Below are 23,326 nucleotides of genomic sequence, written 5' to 3'. Positions count from 1 at the left end.
TTCCTCCCTCTGGCCACGGGGGACTGTCTGTGGAGGAAAAGGTATTGAGAAGCTAAGATGGACTTTCTTGAGCAAAGTACATTCCATTGCATACAGAAACCCTCCACATTGCCTTTCCATCTCTAGAGGACCTTCTGTCAGTTCCCTAGCTTGAACTCCAGTTTGTGTGCACCATGAGGATCAGCGACCTCTGCCCGTGGGCAACAGAGGATTTAGTCCTGCTCTATAGCTGTGACTACATGGAGGTGGCAGTTCCTGGGGATGGAGGCCCTGAGTTGAGTGAAGGGGAGTTAGTCCAGTGACCCAGTGCGTATAATCTCATTTACCACCACGAAAGATGAAATAAGCAGCATGCCCAGCTGTTCCTTAGAGGAAAGAGGAAGGGATTGATCTCCTCCTTTCCCCTCTTGGGCAGATTTGTCTGTGTTGGAATCAATCACCATCAGCCCTCTTTCAAGGCAAGGGAAGGCACAGGCGGCCCAACCCCTTGCAGAGGGCTTTGTCCCTGACCTCACACCAATTTACCAGGTGCACTATTTTTCCAGGCTCTATATGGATAACAGAGGGTGAGACACCCTAACCTTCCATAGGTGAAGGTTCAGCATTTTCACACCCTGCTCTCCAGGAAACGAGGGGCAGCAGATGAGTCTAGCTGGACACTTCTTTAGTTTTCAGATGCCTCCATCACATGATGTTTTCAACGGTAGAAATCTTTGACTTTTCTCTTGCTCTCCATGTGAGCACTAGTGAGTCATTAGAGGCAAAAAGGCTCCCTGTCACCTAGTGCAGCCTCAGCAGAGCTGGTCTGCTCATTAGTCTTGTTGCCAGCTGCCCTGTGCTTGCCCCTCTCTCAGCTAGAGGATGATTGCACTCACATATTCCTCTGAAAAAGAATCTAGACTGTGCTGAGAACAGAGGAGACCAGTTTCCAAGTGCAGACCTCTGAAGTCCTCTCTCTTTCTTAGTCCAGATGGGAAGAGAATGTTAGAGAGGGTTGGGAAGGGCTCCTGACTCAGATGACCAAACCAAAGACTGCCAGCTATCAGAAGGACCCTGCAGGAGAGCTGTGCTGCTCTGGAGTGCTGCTCACAGCCTGCCAGGACACCCCAGGGAAGAAGTCAGGTGTCCTGAAGGTGGGTCTCCTTAGGAGGGAGGGGGCTCATTCCCCAGCCCCATGCACTGCATTGCCCAGAGCTCCACTGCTTAGAAAGGCGGTTGGGCATCTCACTACCATGAAGATGCCTCCCTGGAAGGAACCCCAGGGTCAGTAGCTGAACTGCAGCTGCACCCCACTCCCATTATCCCCACAGATCCTGAAAACAGAAACACAAGCAGCCCAGACAGCTGGAGAAACAAGGAGCGTCACCATGATCCTCCTACAGAAGGAAGCAAGGAGAGAGAGAGAGATGGGCAAAAAGGAAAGTCTTCCCTTTGCCTAGGTGTACATGCCACCTCCCAGATGGTGACATTGCAGGCCAGTCCCTCTCAGCCCCTTTGTCGTGCAGCAGGAAATGGGCATGTCACAGGAGAGAGGCACCTCTCCTCTGCTGCAGGTCTGGCGGCAGAGGAAGCGACTCATGCCCTGGACCCCACAGCCTTGAGGGCAGAGCGCTCTGTTGGGTGGGACGAGAGACAAGGGGGCTTGTTCAGAGGAAGGCATCTGCACTGCAGAGGCCAAAGGGCATTGCCTGAATCTCCTCTCCCACCATGTTTCTGTTAGTCTCTGTTAGTCATTTCCCCTCCCTCCCTGACTCCATCTCCACCGCCTTGACTTGTTCCTGCTTGGAGCTCTTTCTCTGTCCCTCTGTCTTTTCCCTAGCAGTGCTCATGGGCCTCATCCCACCCTCTGGGCATGTCGTTCTGCCCTACAGAAACCTCCTGGGCAGGACACTTTCCAGGAGCATCTCTGCTTTTGCAGCTGCTAAGGAGCAGCTCAGAAAAGCTCTGAGGAGAATGATGATAACTGCAAAGGTGATGGTGGTGCTACCTGTGTTGGGGTGGGGGTAGAGGGAATGAAGAGGCTTTCTCAGGACCCTCACAGACCTCTTGATCTTTCAAAGTAACATTTTAGGAGTCTCATCCCCATGTCTAAACCCCCCTAACCTGCTTCCGTTTCCCCTCTGCCAGTGGTAGAAAACAGACATCGCAGACTGAGAAAAGCTTCTTCCCTTTCAGGTACCCAGTGACTCATCCTTCCTTTTGAAAAGTCCCCATCTGGAAACGTCCTCATGGTGAGTTAGAGCTGGGAGCAGCCCTGACCTATGGAGAACGAACCTGCCCTATTGGAGGTCACTCCTTCCACCCAGAGCTTCTCCCTGCTGCACCTGGGGAGTTCCCTGGCCAGGCTGAGCACTGACCCTTGCAGGCAGCAGTCACTGCCCCAGGCACACAGTACCCCGGGCTGCAGACACACTGCTCTGAATTGCAGCCCCATGCAGATATGTGTGCACACGCTGGCTTCATACACCTGAGGCCATCCCTAGGAGAAGGTAATGGTGAGGTCTTGTCCCTCTGGTGGTGTGGCAGGGAATCCCTGCTCTGCAGCACATCCTCCTCCTCCACATCACAGAAACCACAATAGCCATCCTGGCAGATCCTCTGTGGGAGCTGTGGGAGGTGCCAGGCTTAGGAAACCCCTCTAGGAAGCACAGCTGCCTGGCCATGCAGCCAGAGACTTACTGTGGTAAGGGCAGTGAAGATTTCCTCTCCAATGAGCTCTCAGCTGTCCCCCCACTCCAGACTGCCCTTAACTTCTCTCTGAGGTGCTCACCTCATCTGGGCACCTGCAGGCGGTGCCCCGAGCCCTGCTGCTCTTTGCAGAGGAGCTGCCCCTGGACTGAGCAGCTCTCTGCACAGCCTGCCAGGTCACCATGAGCTCTCCCAGTCCCAGGAGCCTGGTCCAGCTCAGCAGCAGAGGCACCACCAAAGGCGTGACTTTCTCTGCCCCACAGGCTTTCTCGAGATGTCCCCAGGGGCTCCAGGGCTGACAGCTCCTGAAAGGCAGCAGGGTCCCTCCTGGGGAACGTACGTTCAACTAGGCTAAAGTAATCACCTATCTTCCCTCTCTAACCTGTGGAGGGAGCAGTGGAGTCCAGCAGTGTGATTTCTCCTATCAGAGCATCATTGTCTAAGAGAGGTGGAACTGTCCCCCTCTGCAAATCCCTATTCCTCCCCAGCTATTAGGCAGGGCATGCACAAAGTGATAGGGAGAGGTTTGCTTTCCCATGTAGGGCAGTGATTCAGATGAGTCAACACAGGTGTCTCTTCTTTGGTGAGAGGCTTTGGGGCAATCCAACTCCCTCCTGTGCATGCCACAGACCCAGGGGAGGTAGGATTCCTCTTCCCTCAATTCAGGTGGGCACAAAATGTGTGCTCCTTGACTAAGCTCCCATTCTGATCAAGGGAGATGGAGGGGAGGAGTCACTTGCTCACACACAAACACCTGGTGACATTTGAGGTGCCAGAGGTGATCCAAGACATGTTCAAATGTCTTCCAGCTCCTATGGAGCAATTGTGAAAGACCCACATCCTTCCAGAGCATCAGCCATGGCCTGGGGAAGGCTGGAGGGGAACTGTCCTTGGTGACCTGAAATGACACCAGAGGTAGAGGTTTAGGGCATCTGAGCGTGCCTTAATCAACCAGATCCTGGCAGCCTGCAGACCTACTCAACTGACCAAATGGAGGAGTGCACCATAAGGAGAGCGAGGTGTCTCTCTAGGCTCCATCAACTGAAGCATTGGGCATTTCTTAGAGCCCAAGTTACTGCAAAGCTAAGACAAGTGTTCATCTCTGCATTGCAGAGTCCTACTTTAACTCAGGGCTCTCATGTCAATAAGGAATAAAAAAAGGCTTCTAGTGCTGTGTCAGGCAGTTGGGGTGCCCAGCACAACCCCTGGAAAATACAGCACAGGACCGACAGGAACACCATGCCCTTTTGGATGGGTGCTGGAGAGACTCCCCAGGGCATCTCAGAGGGGTGAGATGCCTGTATGTCAGGAACTGAATGCCAACACCACGGGGCAGAGGCAAGACCCATCCCATCTATGTCCAAAGGTGCTGCAGGAATGGGAGGCACTTCACATCAGCATCTCCACTCATGCACCCATGTTCTCACACCCTTATGGTTCTCCTCTCCCTGAACCTCACTCAGCCACCTGATGACAGGAACAGGGAACATGCTAACCATGATCACAGTGTAGCTGGATCTCAGGCTGCCCACCTCCAGGGATGTTCTCAGCAGCACCTACTCCTTCCTAGAGATTGGCTTCATTTCTCTTGCAGGCCCAATGGGGCTGCAGAGACAGCTCAAGCAGAAAACTGCCTCCTGCCATAGTTGCGCAACCAGGCGCTGTCTCTGCCTGGCTTTGGGGACTGCAGGGTTTGCTCTCTTAGCAGGAACCTCCTTTCATCATGACGTTGTCCTGTGGCCTTAAGTCCAGCATGTCTCTGCTCCAAAATGGGGCCTTAGCATACACAGGGTGCTTGGCTTTGGGCAACAGGTTTCGCCATGGCAATTCTGTGCTCAGCCCTGGTGCCACGGCTGCGGTTCTGCAGCCCAAATGTACACAACTGCATTCAACCTGGGCACAGGCAGGAGGAGCTGAAGCTCTGTGCGTGGTCCCAGAAGTGCTGGCATTGTGGGCATGACTGATTTGTGGTAGGATCACTCACAGGGCTTGGGGTGCTGCAATGGATGGACAGAAGCTCTTCAGGAAAGCCAGGCAGGAAAGAGGAGGAGGGGAATTGCCCTCTGTGCGAAGGAGCAGCTCAGATGTGTGGAGCTCCTCGATGGGAGGGGTTACAGGCTGCGTGAATGCTTACGTGTGAGGATCAGAGGAGAGGCCAGGAAGGGTGGCATTGCGGAAGCAGTTACAAACCACTGCAACAGGGTGAGGAAGTGAACAAAGTGTTCTTTAAGCAACCTGAGCAAGTCTCCAGAGCAATGAGCCTAGTCCTTGTGGGGGATTTTAGTCTCCCTGGCATTCCCTGGAAGGGCAACACAGCAGGGTGCAAACGGTCCAGGAGGCACCTGGTGGATAGTAGGACAATTTCTTAGCCCAGCTGCCAGGTGAGTCACCTGGATCTGCACTTGCAAGCACAGAAGACCTGCTTGGAGATGTGATACTCAGGGGCAGCCTTGGTTGCAGTCACCATGAAAATAGGACCATCTCCAGTCCTGAGGGGAATTTACAACGGAGAGTCGCAGGGTTCAGACCCTGGACATCAGTCAGGCAGACTTTGACATATTCAGGGCACCAGTAAGAGGGATCCTGTGGGAAGCAGCTCTGACCAGCAAAGGAGCTCAGGCAAGCTGGCAGGTCTCTGAGGACAGCCTCCTTCAAGCACTAGAATGGTCCATCCTGACAGTCAGGAAAACAAGCATTCATCTCAGGCGATGGCTTGGCCACACAAGCAACTCAAGACTGAGCTCCACAGCAAAAGAGCAATAAACAGGGAGAGGAAGCAGGGACAGGTTACAAAGAAGAAGAAATTTAGGAATGCTATCGAGGCATGGCATTAAGAAAAGCAAACCTCCCCTAGAGCCGACAGTTGCAAGGGACATCACAGGCACCAAGAAGAGCTGATACCTCTTCATTAACAGTAGAAGAATAAACAAGGAAAACGTGGGCTCACTTCTGAATGGGGCAGAGAATTTAGGGAGAGTAGATGCAGATAGGTCTGAGGTACTGAAAGTCTTCTTTGCCTCACTCTTTGCTGGCAGAGCCTTCCAAGCCTTTGTGCCTAGAGTCAGGTCTCCAGGAAGAAAACAACATCCGTTAGCAGAGGAGACTCAAGTCAGGGGTGTGGAGCAAACTCAGTCCTGAAGAGTCCATGGGACTGGAGGAGCTGCATCCAAGGATGCTGAGGGAACAGGCCAAGGTCACAGTGAGGCCGCTCTCTGTCATCTTTGAAAGGTCATGGAGATCCTGAGACTGATGAAAAGCAAATGTATGCATCTCCAAAAAGCCCCAAAGGGCGAGCCAGGGCTTAGTTCCCCTGTTTAACCTCACTTACATGGGGACCTCTTGCGTAGGCAGTGTCAATGTCATCAACATGATCGATACAAGGCATGGTTCCCCATCCTAAAGTACCCATGGGTAAAATGGGCCAGACAAAGGGTGGTCTCACCAAAACTCACCCCTTGAGTCCTCCCATGGCATGGACACTGCTGATTTCCCTCTCCAGAGAGTGGATGAGGCTGAACCCACTTCTAGGGTGAGAAGCCACAGGCCTGTGGACCTCTCAGATGGCTCTTCCTGGCAGTCCGCTCGCTGCCTGCTTTGGTATAGTTGGTGCTTTTCCGTCACCTCTGCTCCTCCCCCCCCCACACACGGGAGTCATTCAGATGCAAGCATTTCATAAAAGAGGGACATCAAGGCCCCTATGAGAGCCAAGAGCAAATTGTGCCATCCTAAGCTCTCTGGAGGGAGCCAGAAAGGTTGTAATAAGCACCAGGAAAATTCCGGAAGCCCAAGACTTCTGAAGGGCCAGTGGGTCACAGCTGAGAGGCAGCGCTGACCAGTGGGTTAGAGGGTTGTGCAGAAGGCAGTGAGAAACACACATGTTTGAGCCCAGACAATTTAAGGAAATTATGTCTGTGGGTAGAGGGGGAGGAGTTGAGTCCCAGGAACATGGCAGGGCTGAAGGCCTCTCACCATATGAGCGATGATAGAGACATTTCCATCTGGCATGTATGCCTTAGCCTGGGAGATGGGGAATGCATGCCGCTGGGGGCATGGGTGGGACAGAGCTCCATCATGCCCAAAGAGCTGACCTGTCTCTCTTTCTCGCCTTCATGCCCCACACTGAGGCTGGACCTCAGGAAACACCTATGAGCCTGGAGGATGTGTGAACCTCCTGGAGTGAGGTCCCACTACAGCAGGGGAAGCAGGAACATTACCGGGACACATAGGAATGCAGGGAAGGAGCCAGGTACATGTAGGCGTGAGGCTGATGCAGGTAGGATGGAGAACACAGGGAGCATGCCATGGTCACGTTTAAGGGAAACGCAACTGGGACTTTAGGAGAGCACAAGAAGGAGGATGGACTGCACAGGATGCAAGCACATTTGGAGCTGGAATTTCTTAGGTGAGGGAGGAGCTCTAGCAGGGCTTGGAAAGAAGGCAGGTGGCTTGCTGGGGAACTCAGGCATCAGCAAATTCACAGGAGCCCATAGCTTTGTTTTTCAAGCAACACCCGGTGAGGATGGAGAGACATCAGTAGAAGGAGGGAGAGTGAAAAAGGTCAAAGTAAGGTGGGGAAACAGAGTGTGTGGGGAGGGAGAAGGTGGCTAAGGTGTGCAGGGAAACAGGAGCAAGCATGGGACAGTGGAGGGTGTTTGTGATGGGGACGGCCAAGGCTGGTGGCAAGGCTGAAAGCCCCTGACAGAACTGAGGTCTTTGTCACCTTGGCTATGGCTGCTGTCTCTGCCAGCAAGAAGACATCGTTTCCTTACAGCACCAGGGCCTCGTTGCCTGCTTACCCCTCAGGGAGCCCAGGAGGTGTCGTACCGTTGTCCTACGCTTGGCATTGCCCCTCCTACCCGCCCCAGGAAGAGCCCTGAGCAACGTGGCAGGGAAAGGATCGCCCTTCTGCAGGGCCGGATGCTTGTGCTTGACCGTTTTGCTTGATAACACACATTAAGGGCTTACTTGGAATTGAGGCCTCCTGTACAGTTCCTTTCACTAACTGCAACCGGTGCCTCTGACTTGCTACGCTAACCAGCCTCCAGGGAAGGGCACCTCGACTTGTGGTCCCCATTAACAGCTGTGTTGGTAATGGCCCTCGGTGGGACCCATTAACGCTCTAAGAAACCTTTGAGTTTGCTTCTGACTTTAACTTCTGGAGAGGGTTCTTCCATCTCCTTTCAGTATCTGCACGAATGCACCAGAGGGCTCATTAAACACAAAAAGTACCCAAAGGAGCCATCTCTCTTCCCATAACTGTCTTCAAGTCTTCAAGTGTCATGCCGCTAATTGGAGAGATTATGTAGCAGAAATGTAGCAGAAAAAGGAAGGTTTCAATAAGCACCTAACAAAAAAGGAGCTCTGTTTTTTGTTGGGTTTTTTTTTTTTTTAATTTTCCTCAATGTTCCCCTTAAAGAATAAGTTTTATCAGCATTCTATAACTGATGTTGATCCAGAGTGTCTCCTAACAAAGTTCAGACATGTAGGAAAAGGAGGATACTTGTGGTCAGGCACGGCACAGACAATCTTCTCCCCTGGGCCCCCAGCCCCACCATTTCTCTTCTCAGCCACCTGGGACTCAGATAACTCCTTTTCCCACTGAAGTCTGCAGCCCAATGTTACAGCTCATAGGCATCAGTTCCCACCTGCTTTATTTAGAGAACTACCTGCAGAGAGACACAGGAAGATTTTTCTTGGCTGTGGAAAAAGAGAAAACATGGAACAGTTTAATTTAAACAAAAACAGAAATACATTCCTCCACTGTACCTTGAGACCAAGTTGTCGCCATTGAAGGCCACTTTCCACAGGGAATAGCCTCCCTGGAAGTGTTGTAGATAGAGAGCTAGGAGAGGATAGCTATAAACACAGTTAAGGAGTTGGCTAACAGGACAATTAGACAAACTACTGAAAGAGGAGGCAAGCTTTAAAATCCCTGCAGTTCAAAGCAGCAGCAGCTAGGTGGCTGATAGGTGTCTGAATGAACCAAGAATAATGGGAGGAGGAAAACTGGATGGACAATGGCTACTGTGTACGTCCAGATAGTCTGCTGAACAGATGACTTTAGAAATGGTCAGCTTAGTAAGGACGTGCAGAAAGACAGGAAAGATTACAGGGATTAAATACACAGTGTGATAGGCAGAGCAGTAGCAACACAAGTGCTGGGGAAGAACAATCTTTCTTCTCCTGAGGTTAACACACTTCCTGGAAATGTCCAGTTTGGCACTGTGGGAAAACATTAACATTTTATTTAAAATGGTCAATGTTTTCAGCTGGTAACCTTTTTTTCCCCCCCCAGATGCTGAAGAACATTCTCCAACTTTCCAGTCAGAACTCAGTTTCCCAAACATAAGCATTAGGTGCCACTTTTAGAGGCCCCAGTGCTTCTGAGGTATTTCCCTGGCACTGGCAGCTATTGCACAGGAGGTAGGGGAGGCCAGAGCCCCTGTGGAGCTGAAGGTGGAGGCTGACAGAGGGTACAGCAGGCTGTCTGTAGTGGCACCAAGAGGTCTGTGTTTCTGTAACTGAATCTCACCCCAATTTTGAAAATTGGTTTCCCTTACAAACAAAACCATTACAACTCCCCAGAGTCCAATATATTAAAACAAAACAAAAGGAGGCCCATGAGAACACACACACACATAAAAAAGAAAACTATAATAAACTATCCCATTTGCTTCATTTCTTTTCCTTAATTTCTTTACTGTTTCATTTTGTTATTGGCATTTTCTATGCATCTGGCCTACACCATTCTAAGCCTATTTCTGCATCATGCACAGAAGCTAGTGCCCCCCAAAACACTTCCTGCCCAGGACTGTGCATGCCAGTCCTCACACTTTGGGCCTGAAGGTCCAGCCAATTTCCCCCAGGAGGCAGGGGGACAAGCTAACTCGTCTCCGAATGATGTCATCCACTAGGTTTGTCTTGGATGGATGGGCAGCCTTCCAATCCCATTGTGAAGAAGGTATTGCATTTTGGGGGAGGGGGGGTGGTTCAATTAACAGCCACATGCCTCATCATGTAATTAGTGAGTCCCAGCAGTGATTGTGGCAGCCAGTAGCTGCCCTTGCCCCATCACCAGGCAGGGTGGAGCACCTCATCAGGAAAGGAGGGGTGGAGCTCAAGGCTGGGGTCTGGGTCGACTAGGAAGGGGGCTCTGATGAATGCCCATTTCAGTTCCTGGTGCAGGCTGTGGCTCTGGTGGCAGCTGCAGTGAGGCAGGGACCTTGGTGCTGAGGCTGTGCTGTGCTGAGGGCACCACTATGCTGCAGGGCTGCTGTACTTGGCACCACTCTTGTGCAGTTCCATTGCTTGGTCACTGCACAACAGGAGGTCACCACAGACAGCTCCCTTCAGACGCCGTCATGGCAGCCATGCAGCCAGACAACTGCTGGTGTGGTGCAGCACCGCACCAGGAACACGGGCCTTTCTAGGGGCAGCCCTGTGCGGTGCTGTAGCTGGGGAACAGTTCCATGAGGCCACCAGGGCTGGCTCTGACCCTCACCCTCCAAGTAACAGCCTCCCACGGGGAAGTGCAAGCATGCTCCCATCTCCTGCAGTGACTGTGGTGGGGGTTGTGACAGGCACCACACAGGCAAGCGTGGGACTCCGGATGGTGCAGCCCGTAGAAGAGGCGTCTGCTCTGTGCTGATCCCCGGGAGCTAACAAACATCTGCACCACCACACTGTGGGGTTGCTGCAGCCTGGGGGCACACCCTCTAAGAAGCCCTGACTGACAAGTCCAGACAAAGAAGTGATACCACAGACCCACAGTGATCAGGAGATGGTGGAGTTCAGGATCCTACCAGGAGGAAGCAAGGCAATAAGTAAGATCACAACCCTGGACTTGAGGAGAGCTAACTTTGGCCTCTTGAGGGACCTACTTAGGGGAATCTCTTGCGGTAGGGTCCTAGAAGGAAGGGGGGTCCAGGAGAGCTGCTTAATATTCAAGCATCACCTCCTCCAGGCTCAAGACAGGTGCATCCCTCTGAGTAAGAAGTCCAGCAAAGTGAGCAGGAGACCTGCATGGATGAGCAAGGAGCTCCTGACAAAACTCCAACAGCAGAAGGAAGTCTACAGAATGTGGGAAAGGGGACAGGCCACTTGGGAGGAATATAGGGACAGGCCACTTGGGAGACACTGTCTCCCATCACATCCTCCTAGGTAAACTCAGGAAGTGTGGGCTGGATGAGTGGACAGTGAGGTGATTGAGATGAGGATGGAGAACTGGCTGGATGGCCGAGCTCAGAGGGTTGTGGTCAGTGGTGCAGAGTCTAGTTGGAGGCCTGTAGCTAGTGGTGTCCCCCAGGGGTCAACATTAGGTCCAGTCTTGTTCAGTGTATTCCTCAAGGACCTGGAGGAAGGGACAGAGTGCACCCTCAGCAAGTTTGCTGATGATACAAAACTGGGAGGAGTGGCTGACACATCAGAGGGCTGTGCTGCCATTCAGAGGGACCTGGACAGGCTGGAGAGATGGGTGGAGAGGAACCTCCTGAAATCCAACAAAGGCAAGTGCAAGGTCCTGCACCTGGGGAGGAATAATCCCATGCAGCAGTACAGGCTGGGGGTTAACCTGCTGGAAAGTAGCTCTGCCGAGAAGGACCTGGGAGTGCTGGTGGACAACAAGTTAAACATGAGCCAGCAGTGTGGCCTTGTGGCCAAGAAGGCCAATGGGATCCTGAGGATGCATTAGGCAGAGTGTTGCCAGCAGGTGGAGGGAGGTGCTCCTGCCCCTCTCCTCAGCCCTGGGGAGGCCTCACCTGGAGTACTGTGTCCAGTTCTGGGCTCCCCAGGACAAGAGAGACATGGCGCTCCTGGAGAGAGTCCAGCGGAGGGCTACAAAGATGATGAGGGGACTGGAGCCTCTCTCCTCTGAAGAAAGGCTGAGAGAGCTGGGCCTCTTGAGCCTGGAGAAGAGAAGACTGAGAGGCGATCTCATCAATGTCTACAAGTATCTGAAGGGAGGGTGTCGAGAGGATGGGGCCACACTCCTCTCCGTGGTGCCCAGTGACAGGACAAGAGGCAACGGGCACAAACTGAAACACAGGCAGTTCCATCTGAACATGAGGAAAAACTTCTTCAATGCAATAAACTTCCTTTACTGACTATTCTATGTTGCCCCAATACCTAGAGTCCTTTCAGAGTCCTTTTTGGGTTTGTTTTTTTTTTTTTGGTAACTTTTTAGTAGTAGCTATTGCTGGCATGGGAAGTATTTCCCGCTTAAAAACCCATGTAGGTAGTGACAGTAAGGCCAGCCTCCCCATACCTCTCTGGCACAAGGGGAAACCTACTCTGGTCCCTCTGCTGGGGGCAGCTGCTCCCTAGCAGGGCTCAGCAGTGGCAGAGGAGAGCCAGAGCCTGCCTGGTGCAGCTGCAGCTGGGCTGCAGATGGCAACGGTGCCTGGTAGCATGTGGATGGAGCATCACACTTCACCACCTGGAAGCCCATCAGCTCAGAAGGATCTCAGGTTATGGCTCTCATGCCACATGCAGCACACGGCGCATGGGTCTTGCAGTAGCAGCTTGGGCAATAGAAGTAATGTGATTTTTGTTATCCACAAAAGGGGACAGAGCGTGTTTTGCCATGGCTCCGGCTGCCATGGATCTAGCAAGCCGCATGGAGAGGATGCAGTTCCCTCCTCTAAGATCCGGGGCAGGAGGGACCTCTGTTGCGCACACCGACAGAGGAAGGCAGAGACGCACCTTAAAATGAAACTTTATTGTCTTATACACTCCATTATTCTGTGTCTCTACAAAGAGACACTTGCGGGGCGGCTGCTTTAGGCTGAGAGGGACCCGCAGGGACCATAGGGACTAGATCACTGAGCACAAAGGGAGACTAAGGCCCTTCACTTGGATGTTCCCACCCCTGGAAAAGTCAGATGAATGCCAGCTAGCTGTGCAGGAGACAAAGACACCTTTCTGCTGCTGATCGCTTGGAAGTTACGTCAAGTTCTGCAGGAACACCATACATTGGCCTTGCCTCATGCCTTGGACCCCATGATTTCTTTAGTCTCTTTAGGGACCTGCCACCGACAGTGGTTGGTACCAGCCAGGAGGCTGGATGTAGGAAATGTGCTATTTCTTCCAGGCCACCCATGCCTACCTGGTAGGGTGCTTTAGGACAGGAGATTAGAAGGGATGAGCTCTTGCCCCAAATTAAACCCTCTGGTGTGGCACACAAGCGTGTGACCAGCCTCCTCCAGTAACCTCCACCTTGCACCGGAGAGGCTTCTCCCTCACACCTTCCTGTGGGAAGGCTGTTTCCAAATCCAACCCCTTTGGCACTTCATAGCTCATTCTGCCTCCCAGCATTCTTGCTCTAGAGTGCTTCTTTTTAGCCCTTTCCAGCCATTTTTACACCCTGCGGCAATGACTTGAGTGTGATTGCACACTGTGGGAAAAGCAGCCGCCTTTTGAGGTCTGGCTGGCTGAGGGTTCCCATGCACGTACGGGATAAAATGGGGAGACAAGAGCTGCCACACAACCTTCCGGAGATCTTCTTGTGATTTTTTTCCGCCTTCAGGGCACAGGAGCCCCTGGGAGGGTTGAGAGCTGCAGCTCCTGCCTCTGCGTGATGCTGAACTTAGGGTGTGACCAGTTAAACCAAAACGCTTCAGCCAGGTCTCACGGCGAGGCCTGCAAACCCCAGCAAGGGTTACGAAAGGCACGAGAGCCACGTGCACGACTCCTTTGCCTGGAAAGAAAATAGGTGTTGTTTGGGAAGCAGCAAGGAACCACCACAGGCAGAAAAAGAAAAAGAAAAAGAAAAAGAAAAAGAAAAAGAAAAAGAAAAAGAAAAAGAAAAAGAAAAAGAAAAAGAAAAAGAAAAAGAAAAAGAAAAAGAAAAAGAAAAAGAGAACGAAGCTTAGTAATAGCCACTCCTGCCACTGAAGCTCCATCCTGGGCAAACATTTGCATTCCTGATGACAAAGCTTTTCCTCAGAGATTTCCAGAAGGCATTTGTTAAATCTCTGTTCCTCCGACTAAAAATGATGGGGCTCAAGAAGGGTGTGAAGACGGTGTAAGCCATGTCGATCAGAGCACCAGCTCCCGCAGCGCTGGGTGATCCATGTTTCAAGTAGACAACGGAGGCACCGCTGTAGTGCACCACCACCACGGTGACACGGGAGGCACAGGTGGAGAAAGCTTTGCGCCTCCCCTCCGCTGACGGCACCTGCAGGATCCGGCCCAGCATGAAGGTGTAGGTGAGCAGGATGAAGAGAGAGCAGCACAGCAGGGTGGCAATGCAAAGGGCATTGAGCACGGTGCCAACCGCATCGTCACCAACACAAGCCAGCTGGAGGATGGGGGACAGGTGGCAGAAGAAATGGTCGATGCGGTGGGACTGGCAGAAGAGGAACTGGAACACAGCGCCGGTCACCAGCAGCCCCAGGAAAACCCCCCCTGCCCACGAGGCAACCACCAGCCGAGTGCAGACTCGGGGAGTCATGACAGTATTGTAGCGCAAGGGGTGACAGATGGCCACGTAGCGATCATAGCCCATCGCCGCCAGGAGGAAAGAGTGCATGAAGCCAAACATGAAGGAGAAATGCATCTGTGCAGCACACCCGAGGAAAGAAATGGCTCTGCTCTCCAGCACTAACCCAGACAGCATCTTCAGGGTGATGGAGAAGGTGTAGCAGTAGCAGATTTGTGAGAAGGACAAAGCACCTAGGAAAACATACATGGGCACGTACAGGCTCCGGTCCACCCTGATAACAACCATTATCACAGTATTTCCAGCCAGGGTCACTAGGTACATGAGGAGAAACAGCACGAACAGCACGACCCGGGGCTCAGGAAAGCGGGAAAATCCAATCTAAACGAGCCCTGCCGGGATGGTTTGATTCCCCCTTCGCATTTGTGCTTTGTCTGAAAAGAGCATGACAACAACGACATTCTAACAGCACCGTCAGATCGGCTTTCCGCAGAGAAAACAGCATCTACATCAGACACAAGTTCCTGCCTTTTACCTCCCCGGGGAAATATTGCAAAAAATGATGTTCATTTCTCCAGCATTGCCCTTCTTGATAGAGCAATATCACGTTTCAGCACTTTGCTGCCGCCTCGGGTCTGCAGCCACCATAGCTGCTGAGGAGGCTTTCTGGAGAGGACGTGGGTGGTGGCACTATTTATTCTGGGTGAGGGGGGAAAATCATCTCCCCAGATTCTGGATGTCCACCGTTTACATCTCTCTGCCTGAGCGGTGTCTCTTCTTCTCCTTCTAGAGGGGAAGAGGCATTTCTCACAGCGATTCCTCTGATCCCATCAGTCATTTACCTTTGGAGGAGGTGGCTCACGCTCCACAAGTGCCTGTCCCCGTCACTGTCAAAGAGGGGCCCCGCGTGACCTGCTGTGGGGGGGATGTCTATGGACAGGGAAGGTGGTGTAAATCAGGGGAGATGCATTTTGAGGTCATTGTCCTGGCACTGTAGGAATTCCTTCCCTGCTCTGCCTTGCCCCGTGCCACTGTCCTACAGGGACCACACATAAGGGGTGGTCTTCATCTCCCTGCGAGCAATGAGACTCTAAGCCTGGCTGCTCTCAGAGCAAGCTCTGGCCCACGCATCTCACCTTAAAAAAAAAGTCACGCTTTGCCACAGGACCTCACCTGACATACAACATTATCAACTTCCCGGCTCTGCCCATGAGCTGGAAAGAGTTTGTACTGCTTGACTTTTTAATGGCAGTCGTCAGCCACAAGCCCGTACAATCCCCGATCAGATAAGAGGGAGCCAAAGGGTGAGAAAATTACCTTTAAAACTCTGCCTGCGTTTCCTGCTACTGCTTCTGCCCTCCAGGCTTCAGAAGGAAAAGACAGCGCTGATGAAGTGGTGAGCACTTGCTCTTCCAGGAAGGATGGACCCACCACCCCCAGCTGCATCAGCCCCGTGATGATCCCATGGCCCTTTGCTCCCCAGCTCCGACCTGCCCACAGGCATGGCTCATACAGAAGGGTTTCAAAAGCTTTCAGCCCCCACCTGGAGCACTAGACTGAGCCCTGTTATCCGAGGCCAGATGCTGCCTGCTTTTACACCCGTGCCTCCAAAGACTGGAGTGCAGGTGCCCGGCCAGCAGCAGGGGCTGCATATCTGATGCTGCCTCCCCCTTGCAAGCAGCCTGATGCCGAAGTACAAGGAGGCACCAGAGTCCTGCTCCTGGCCCGGCCCCCCACGGGACTGACACCAGGGCTTGGAGGAAGAGTCCATGGGGAGCTGTGAGATGGGGCTCCCTCCTCGAGGTCTCCAGAGGCCAGGCATCCCCCACGGGACCGTTAGCAAAACAAGCAGCTCGCTGCATAGCCAAACAGCAGGTCAGCACCCCACGGGCCCTGACTTCAGCAGATCTCCCCCAGGTTTCCCTGGCACCACAGCATCTTCCTTGTGTGCCCCATGGGCAAGTCTGCTCTCCTTGCAGAGCAGAGCTCAGGACCATGCTCAAAGAGCCCAGCCAGGAGGTGGCACCGCACCCCCACCACTCCCAGCAAGCTCCTGGCCATCACCCCAATGCCCCTTCACACAAAGCAAAGGGCTCTTTGGGGTACCGCAGGGCCTCTCCTTGGGCCTGAGATCGTGTCATGTTGTAGATTAAGGCAACCCCGGAACAGTACAACAATGACCCCAAAATAAGAAGGTGGTGGTGGTGGGAGGAGGGGGAGGTTCTCACAGACTTTCAAGGGTCATGCTCTGGGCAAGCCAGGTCTCCAGTGAAAACCCATGGGTGGGCAGGTAGATCGCAGCCTTTTGGTTTCCTACTCTATGTGTAAGGCTAGGATTCCGTTCACCTAACTCCACAAGTCCTCAGTGCAAGTATCTCCACCGGAGCTGCTTCACTGGACTTCTTAAGTAGCCAGGGAAGAGCTAGACCATGGAGTCCAGGCACAATTCATCTCCCAGGCATGGATGCCCACTTCCAGGATGTGCTGGGTCTTGTGCTACAATGCACCCTGCACTGACAACCCAGAGAGCCCACGGCACCCGCTCCAAAGCAGATCTTCAGTGCACTCCCGAAGCTTCTAGTCAGAGGGTCTTGGCACAGATTTCTCCAGGGTCGGTGTGAAGAGCTGATCAAGCTCTCTGGGACTGTACCTAGCGAGCTGGTGCTCTGCCAGGTATATGACGTCCTGAGAGCTTGGCAAAGATTGTCTTAGCACATGCACCAGTAGGAGGCGAGAACACCATATCTCAGGACCTTCTCACCAAGATCCAGCTTCCCTGGCTTCCCTGCCAAGGCATGGCTCATATGGTGCTGCCTGAATGCAGAGGGAAATGCAAAGCCTCCTCTGAGACAAGCTCATCCTACTGCACACCCTCAGTCTCCGTCTCCGTCAAGGGCAACTCAGGACAGCCAAGAGCATCCCAGCAACTGGCCTGCTCCAGTGTCCCACCTTACTGCTACCTGGCATTAGCCAGTCTGGAGAGCTCTGGGGACACGGGACAAGAGTCCTTGGGAGAATTGACTCCCCTTCCCAAGTCCTGGCTGTCCAGAACTGCTCCATGTGCATGTTGAACCCCTTTCCTCCGGTGGCTGGAAAAGCAGAAGGCCAGGCATGGAAGCCAAAAGCAACAGCATGTGCCAGCAATGCCCTTGGCAAACCTTGCACGGACTCTCTGACTGTCCGTGCCAGCAGTGTGTGCGCCCAACTCAGCTTCAGCAGGCAAGATAGTTCTGGGCAAACCACCCCCAAAGTGACCCATCTCCCCTGCCCACCTCAGCTCAGAGGAGGACAACAAAGATGCCTGCAGGGGGTCCCTGAAGGAAGAAGCTCTCAGGACACTCAGAGAGATCTGGAAGCCAAGACCACTCAGGCCAAGTTGGCCTGGAGGGGCCCTGGCACAGATGAGGCATCCCAAGCAGCAGCAGCAGGAGCAAGGGAGGGTGCTGGGTCTGCCCGCAGGGAGGCCAAGTTGTCTCACAGCGTGGTTTTTCACTCAACCCCGCAAAGCCTGAGGACTCCCAAAGGAAGGCTGGCTCTGGGGGAAATGGAGGGAAAGGCAGGTTAAGGCACAAAGCAAAAAAGGGCTTTTATTCCTCACCTAACAGGCTGGGAGAGGAAGGCTGCAGTGTCACATGACATGAAAGATGTCTCTGAGAGCTGCTCTGGTGGAGGAGCGCCCCTCCAACTCTGCTGGTCTTGATGAGCTCTTCACACTATCAAAGGAGCCCGAGGGACTGTCTCAGAGCTGGAGGCATCAAAGAGAGGGAGATGAACGCCTTTTTCCATGGCCTTGGCATTGATCCCGGAGGGAATCCTCCAGAGCTCCCTTAGAGCCAGCAGGGACCTAGTCCTTGCTGCCAGCAGAGCTGAGAGCAACATTCCCCTCACCAAGGACACGTGTGCCCTTCCCACCAACCACACTGACCTCCTTGTGCAGTCTGGCAAAATCTCTGCTGAAGGCTCCACTCCAGGCAGGCCTGGGTGACCTGCTCAGTGTAGGGGCCTACCCTGGAGACACAGCCATCTCAGAAGATGGTCCTCCCCCACCCCTCCATGCCCAAGGCCTTGAGAGCTTGGAGGGGGAGCTAGCGGTGAGTCGATGCAACAGCCCCCTTGTCTGCAGCCCAGGTGATGTTCTCAAGCCTGGAGAACAGAGACCCAAAAGTCCGCAATCTGCTCAGCAGCAGCTCCTCCACCTCCAACACGCACATGGAGACAGCCTTCCTACGGAGCGCAAGGTCTTGCTTCACCTTCCGCCTCCTCTCCAGAAGTGGCTCGTAGCCCCAGACAGGCACCTGGCAGGGGTTGCTGTGTGCTCAGCCATGGCTTCTTGGTAACACACATGGTTTCGTCTCCTCTCGCTGCAGCACAGACATTTGTACCTGTCCCAGCAGAGAGAAAAGGGCCCTTGCAGGGAGCGAGCCCCTGGCCTGCGTTTGGCACCTCGCTCAGGAGAAGAGCTGTGCACCACAGCTGTGCGTTTCAGACGAGTCAAGATAAGGACAGACGGCTCTCACCGAGGGTTGGGCAGCGCTACCTCTTAAACACACTGCTGCTGCTGGCCCATCACACCACTGTCCGCACCGAGTCACAGCACACACCTCAGGGCCCTGTCCTGGTGCAGGGAGAGGTGGTGGGCTGCGACGGGGTGGAAAGGAGCACAGAAGGGCAGGGCCACTCTTGCTGCAGAAACTTTTGGGGCCCACTTCCAGCAAGGAAGAAAGACCTACAAGTGCCTGTTGGAGCCCAGTTATTGCTTAGCAAAAGGCGCTGTGTCTTGAGTTCAGCACACATCCACTGCTGAGAGTTGCTGAGGGTATTGTCAGGATGCCTCAGGCAGGTCGATTCTTACTTATGCCCATTGCAACCAACTCCCGATGTCTAGCACGGGGTGAGCACATAGCAGTTCTTAATGAATGCGCACTCCCGCCTCCTGGGGCTGCAGTTCTCCCCTGGAGAACACCCAACATTACCAGCTGCTGCATGGAGAGCGAGACAATGCCATTGCCCAGCACAGGAGCCCAGAGGAAACTGGCCTTTCAGCCAGAGCATTTCCCTTCTCTCCTCGGGGGCTGAGCCTGCTCCTGCAGGCTCCCCTCAAAGTGCACTGCATGCTGCACCCACTGGTGCAGGCCTCCCTGGAAAGGTGCTGCACTTGCTGCTGCAGGCTCCCCTGAAAGTGCCCTCGACACAGATGGATTCAAAAAGCATGGATACATGAAGGGGAAATCATGCTTAACCAACCTGATAGCCATCTACGATGGGATGACTGGCCAGGTAGAGGAGGGGAGAGCAGCGGATGTTGTCAGGAAGGCTTTTGCCACAGTCTCCCATCACATCCTCATAGGCAAGCTCAGGAAGTGCGGGCTAGGTGAGTGGACAGTGAGGTGGATGGAGAACTGGCTGAATGGCAGAGCTCAGAGGGTTGTGGTCAGTGGCAAGTTGGCCGCCCGTAACTAGCGGTGTCCCCCATGGATCCATACTGGGGCCAATCCTGTTCAACGTACTCATCAATGGCCTGCATGAAGGGCTAGAGTACACCCTCAGCAAGTTTGCTGATGATACTAAACTGGGAGGAGTGGCTGACACATCAGAGGGCTGTGCTACCATTCAGAGGGACCTGGACAGGCTGGAGAGATGGGCAGAGAGGAACCTCCTGAAATCCAACAAAGGCAAGGGCAGGGTCCTGCACTTGGGGAGGAATAATCCCATGCAGCAGTACAGGCTGGGGGTTGACCTGCTGGAAAGCAGCTCTGCCGAGAAGGACCTGGGAGTGCTGGTGGACAACAAGTTGACCAAGAGGCAGCAATGTGGCCTTGTGGCCAAGAAGGCCAATGGGATCCTGGGGTGCATTAGGCAGAGTGTTGCCAGCAGGTGGAGGGAGGTGCTCCTGCCCCTCTCCTCAGCCCTGGGGAGGCCTCACTTGGGAGTACTGTGCCCAGTTCTGGGCTCCCCAGTACAGGAGAGACATGGAGCAACTGGAGTGAGTCCAGCGGAGGGCTATTAAGATGGTGAAGGGACTGGAGCCTCTCTCCTCTGAAGAAAGGCTGAGGCAGCTGGGCCTGTTGAGCCTGGAAGAGAGAAGACTCAAGGGGGATCTGGACACTGTGCATAAATACCTGAAGAGAGGGTGTCAAGAGGATGAGGCCAGCCTCTTCTCCGTGGTGCCCAGCAATAGGATGAGAGACAGTGGGCGCAAAATGAAACACAGGAAGTTCTCTTTGAACATGAGGAAAAGTTTCTTTACTGTGAGAGTTACTGAGCACTTGTTGGGGTTTGCAGTTCACCTTTATTTGACCTCCATCAGACTGCCCAGCCCTGGTTGGGATTCCCGCCAGTGTCCGTTTAAACTCATTGGTGAGGAGAGGTCACATGTTACTAGGGTCCCTGGCTGTCCATCACCAGGAGCTTTCCAGAAGAGAGGCGGAAACCACGCTTGGCATGACCACGCCCACAATTGGCCCTTGGTATAAAAGGTGGCTGCTGGTGCCACAGGGGAGCTTCTGGGGGCTGCCGGAGTTGGTGGTGGTAACCGAAGAAAGAAGAGAAGAACCGAGAAGGAGCATGGCTGCGGGACAGCCGTCATTGGGAGCAAAAGCACCGGGTAGGAAGACGAGTGCTCCTTCAGTGCTCCCCCACCCACTCCCTCCTGGTAGGGGACGCCGGACCAGGACAAGCCCGCCGGAGTCCACCACTCCTGAGCAGCTGCACGAGGTGTTGTAAGTTAACCACTACAGGCTTTGTTCCCGGGGGTCGGCATACCTCATTGGTGTGGCCGGATCGCAAATACGGGTTGTACCTGAACACGGTTTTATACCGAGGATCAGCACACCCACCCACCCACCTACCCACCCAGTGTGGCTAGATCACTTCTACGGGCTTTGTTCCCGGGGATTGGCACGCCTGTCCAGCAGGGCCTGATCAGGGCCATGCCCCCCACCCCCGCAGCCCCCGCATCCCTTCTCTTTTTTTATAAAGGCACGTCAATATCATTCATAATTTTATTTGCTGTGAAACCTTATTTGCTTTGTTGTTATTTTTCCTGGAAGCTTCCACTAAATACCATTGTATATAGTTACTATATGTTTGTCTTGACTGTTTACCATTGTATAGTTACTGTATGTTTGTATTGATTGTTTAACTGAAATTAGTAAAGTTAGATTATCTGTAAATCCATTGATCTGAGTAGTGTAACCCTATACCGCCTAAACGAACCCAATTCTTTTATATTTGGTAAGTCCCGAGGAGAATAATCAGTTTTCCCACAATGCCCTTCAATTGGTGTGGGCGCTCCTCTGCTATGGACCGGGACAGCACTGGAAGAGGTTGCCCAGAGCGACGGTGGAGTCTCCATCCTTGGAGATGTTCAAAAGGCATCTGGACGCAAAGTGGGGCAAGGCGCTCTAGCTGGCCCTGCTTGAGCAGCGGGGTTGGACTAGATGTTCTCCAGAGGTCCCTTCCAACCTCAAGCATTCTGGGATTCTGTGAAAGCCCCAAACCCTGCACGGATGCCTGAAGCCTAAGGCCTAAGCTGCTCCCTGACAGCCCCTAACCGTCCAGCTGCTTTTGTAAGACTAGCTGGAAGGCGTTTGGGGCTGGGGAGGCAGAGGAAGGGCAGGGTGTGTGGGGTGCTGGAGAGAAAGCACACAGGGAGGTGAGAGGGAAGGGGAAGGGCAGGGGAGAGGGAGCTGGAGGTGAAGGTGTGAGGGCTGGGCTGTAGGTGGTGAGGTCAGTTGTGCTGCAGGAAGCTGCTTGGTGAGGAAGCAGCAGGCTGGCCTGGGGAGGTGCTCAAGTGAAGGGCGAGGGGTAGCCCAGGAGGGCCGAGAGTAACTCGGGAGTAACTATGACTCTCTGAAGACGGGGCCATAGTTACTGACTGGGCTGAGCTGCAGAGGCAACACCTCCTCGTGGTCCCGCTGGATGCCCACTCGTGGGCAACCAAGTTTGCCTCTGCCCCAGTGTGCGGTGTGTGAGTTGCTTCCTCCCTATCGACTGGCCTCACTGACCACTCGATAGTACTTCGAGGTGAATCAAAATTTTGATTGCGGATAATTGGCTTACTTGCAGTCCAGAGCCCTTGGCCTAGGGGCCGCTTTCAGGCATACCAGTTGACCTTGGGGGACTGGTTCTTCTGGCATGTTCTTAACTCCCGCAGTCATGTTTGACAACCTAGTAAGACCATGGGTTGTCAATTTCATGTCAGTGGGCACTCAGATGGATGAGTTTCCCATTGATGTTGCTGCCGCTAGGCCAGCGACTTTAACATCAAATGGGTGGCCTGCTGTGTTGCAGAATTTGACGTTCTGTAACTCGGATTATGACCCTTGGGATGGGACTATTCCCGGACCAAGTCTCGATTGCGTGAAAGATCTGCCGGAGGTTTATGAGGCTCTGGAATCCCCTGTCGTTTCGCCCCTGGCAGGCTGGCCTGCAGAAGAGGTTCTGGAGTCTCCCTCTCGCAAGGCAATCTTACCGGCTTTGGCGACCCCTATCCTTGACTCCAGGGGGAAGCAGCTGACGATGGCACGCCGGTTATGAAGATCCCAGATGAACATCCAGCATGTCCATGCTGTGGAGTCAAGGTAGGGAAAATCGCGGCGTGGACCGAACATCTGCAGAGAGCCCACGGTCGGCGACGAGTGCTTTTTCAGTGTTCCCGGTGTAGGAAGCTGAATGAGAAACATCACAGCATTGCCTGCCGCTTCCCGAGGTGCCGCGGAACCCTGGGGGAAGTAGAAGATGGAAGAAGCCTCGGAGGCCCCTCTCCCATGGAACTGTGAGGAATGCGACCGGGCGTTCAAGACAAAGAGCGGCCTTTCCCAACGTAAATGTCTTGTTCACCCGAAGACTAGGAACAGGGAAAGGATTGAGGCGTCTCGCGCAAAAGGAAAGGGATTGCGGGGTATGCATAGGAGCGTTTGGTCGGAGGAAGAGACGGCTCTGCTGAGGGAGCTGGAACAGAGGTTTAGAGAGGCACGAAACATCAATAAGCGGATTTCTGAGCATTTGCCCACAAAATCGGCAAAGCAGATCAGCGATAAGAGACGGCAGCTGGCGGCTGGTGCCAAGGGACTCCCATCGCCGAGAAGAGCTGTAAGTCCGTGCGAAGGGGAGGTACCGGCTGCAGAGAGCGAGGATTGAAACGCTTAGGATGAAATATAGGAAGATTATTGCCGAAAAGGTTCGAGGGGCTTCCCTCAC

At 53.6% G+C, this 23,326-nt stretch overlaps 1 protein-coding gene across 1 annotated transcript; it reads right to left on the bottom strand.

The window, feature by feature from the left end:
- Positions 1-13,552: 13,552 nt before the first annotated feature.
- On the bottom strand, positions 13,553-22,680 carry LOC138062994 (olfactory receptor 10H1-like). The gene is made up of 3 exons (XM_068922674.1): positions 22,599-22,680; positions 20,581-20,693; positions 13,553-14,506 (listed from the first exon to the last, which is right to left on the bottom strand). The coding sequence occupies exons 1-3, from the start codon at positions 22,678-22,680 to the stop codon at positions 13,553-13,555; spliced, it is 1,149 nt and encodes a 382-aa protein (XP_068778775.1).
- Between the last annotated feature and the right edge of the window lie 646 nt (positions 22,681-23,326).

The sequence above is a fragment of the Struthio camelus genome, chromosome 31 (assembly GCF_040807025.1).
Source record: "Struthio camelus isolate bStrCam1 chromosome 31, bStrCam1.hap1, whole genome shotgun sequence".
Classification (NCBI taxonomy): Eukaryota; Metazoa; Chordata; class Aves; order Struthioniformes; family Struthionidae; genus Struthio; species Struthio camelus.
Note: the sequence above shows the minus strand (reverse complement) of the source record. Positions and strands in the feature narration are given on the sequence as shown.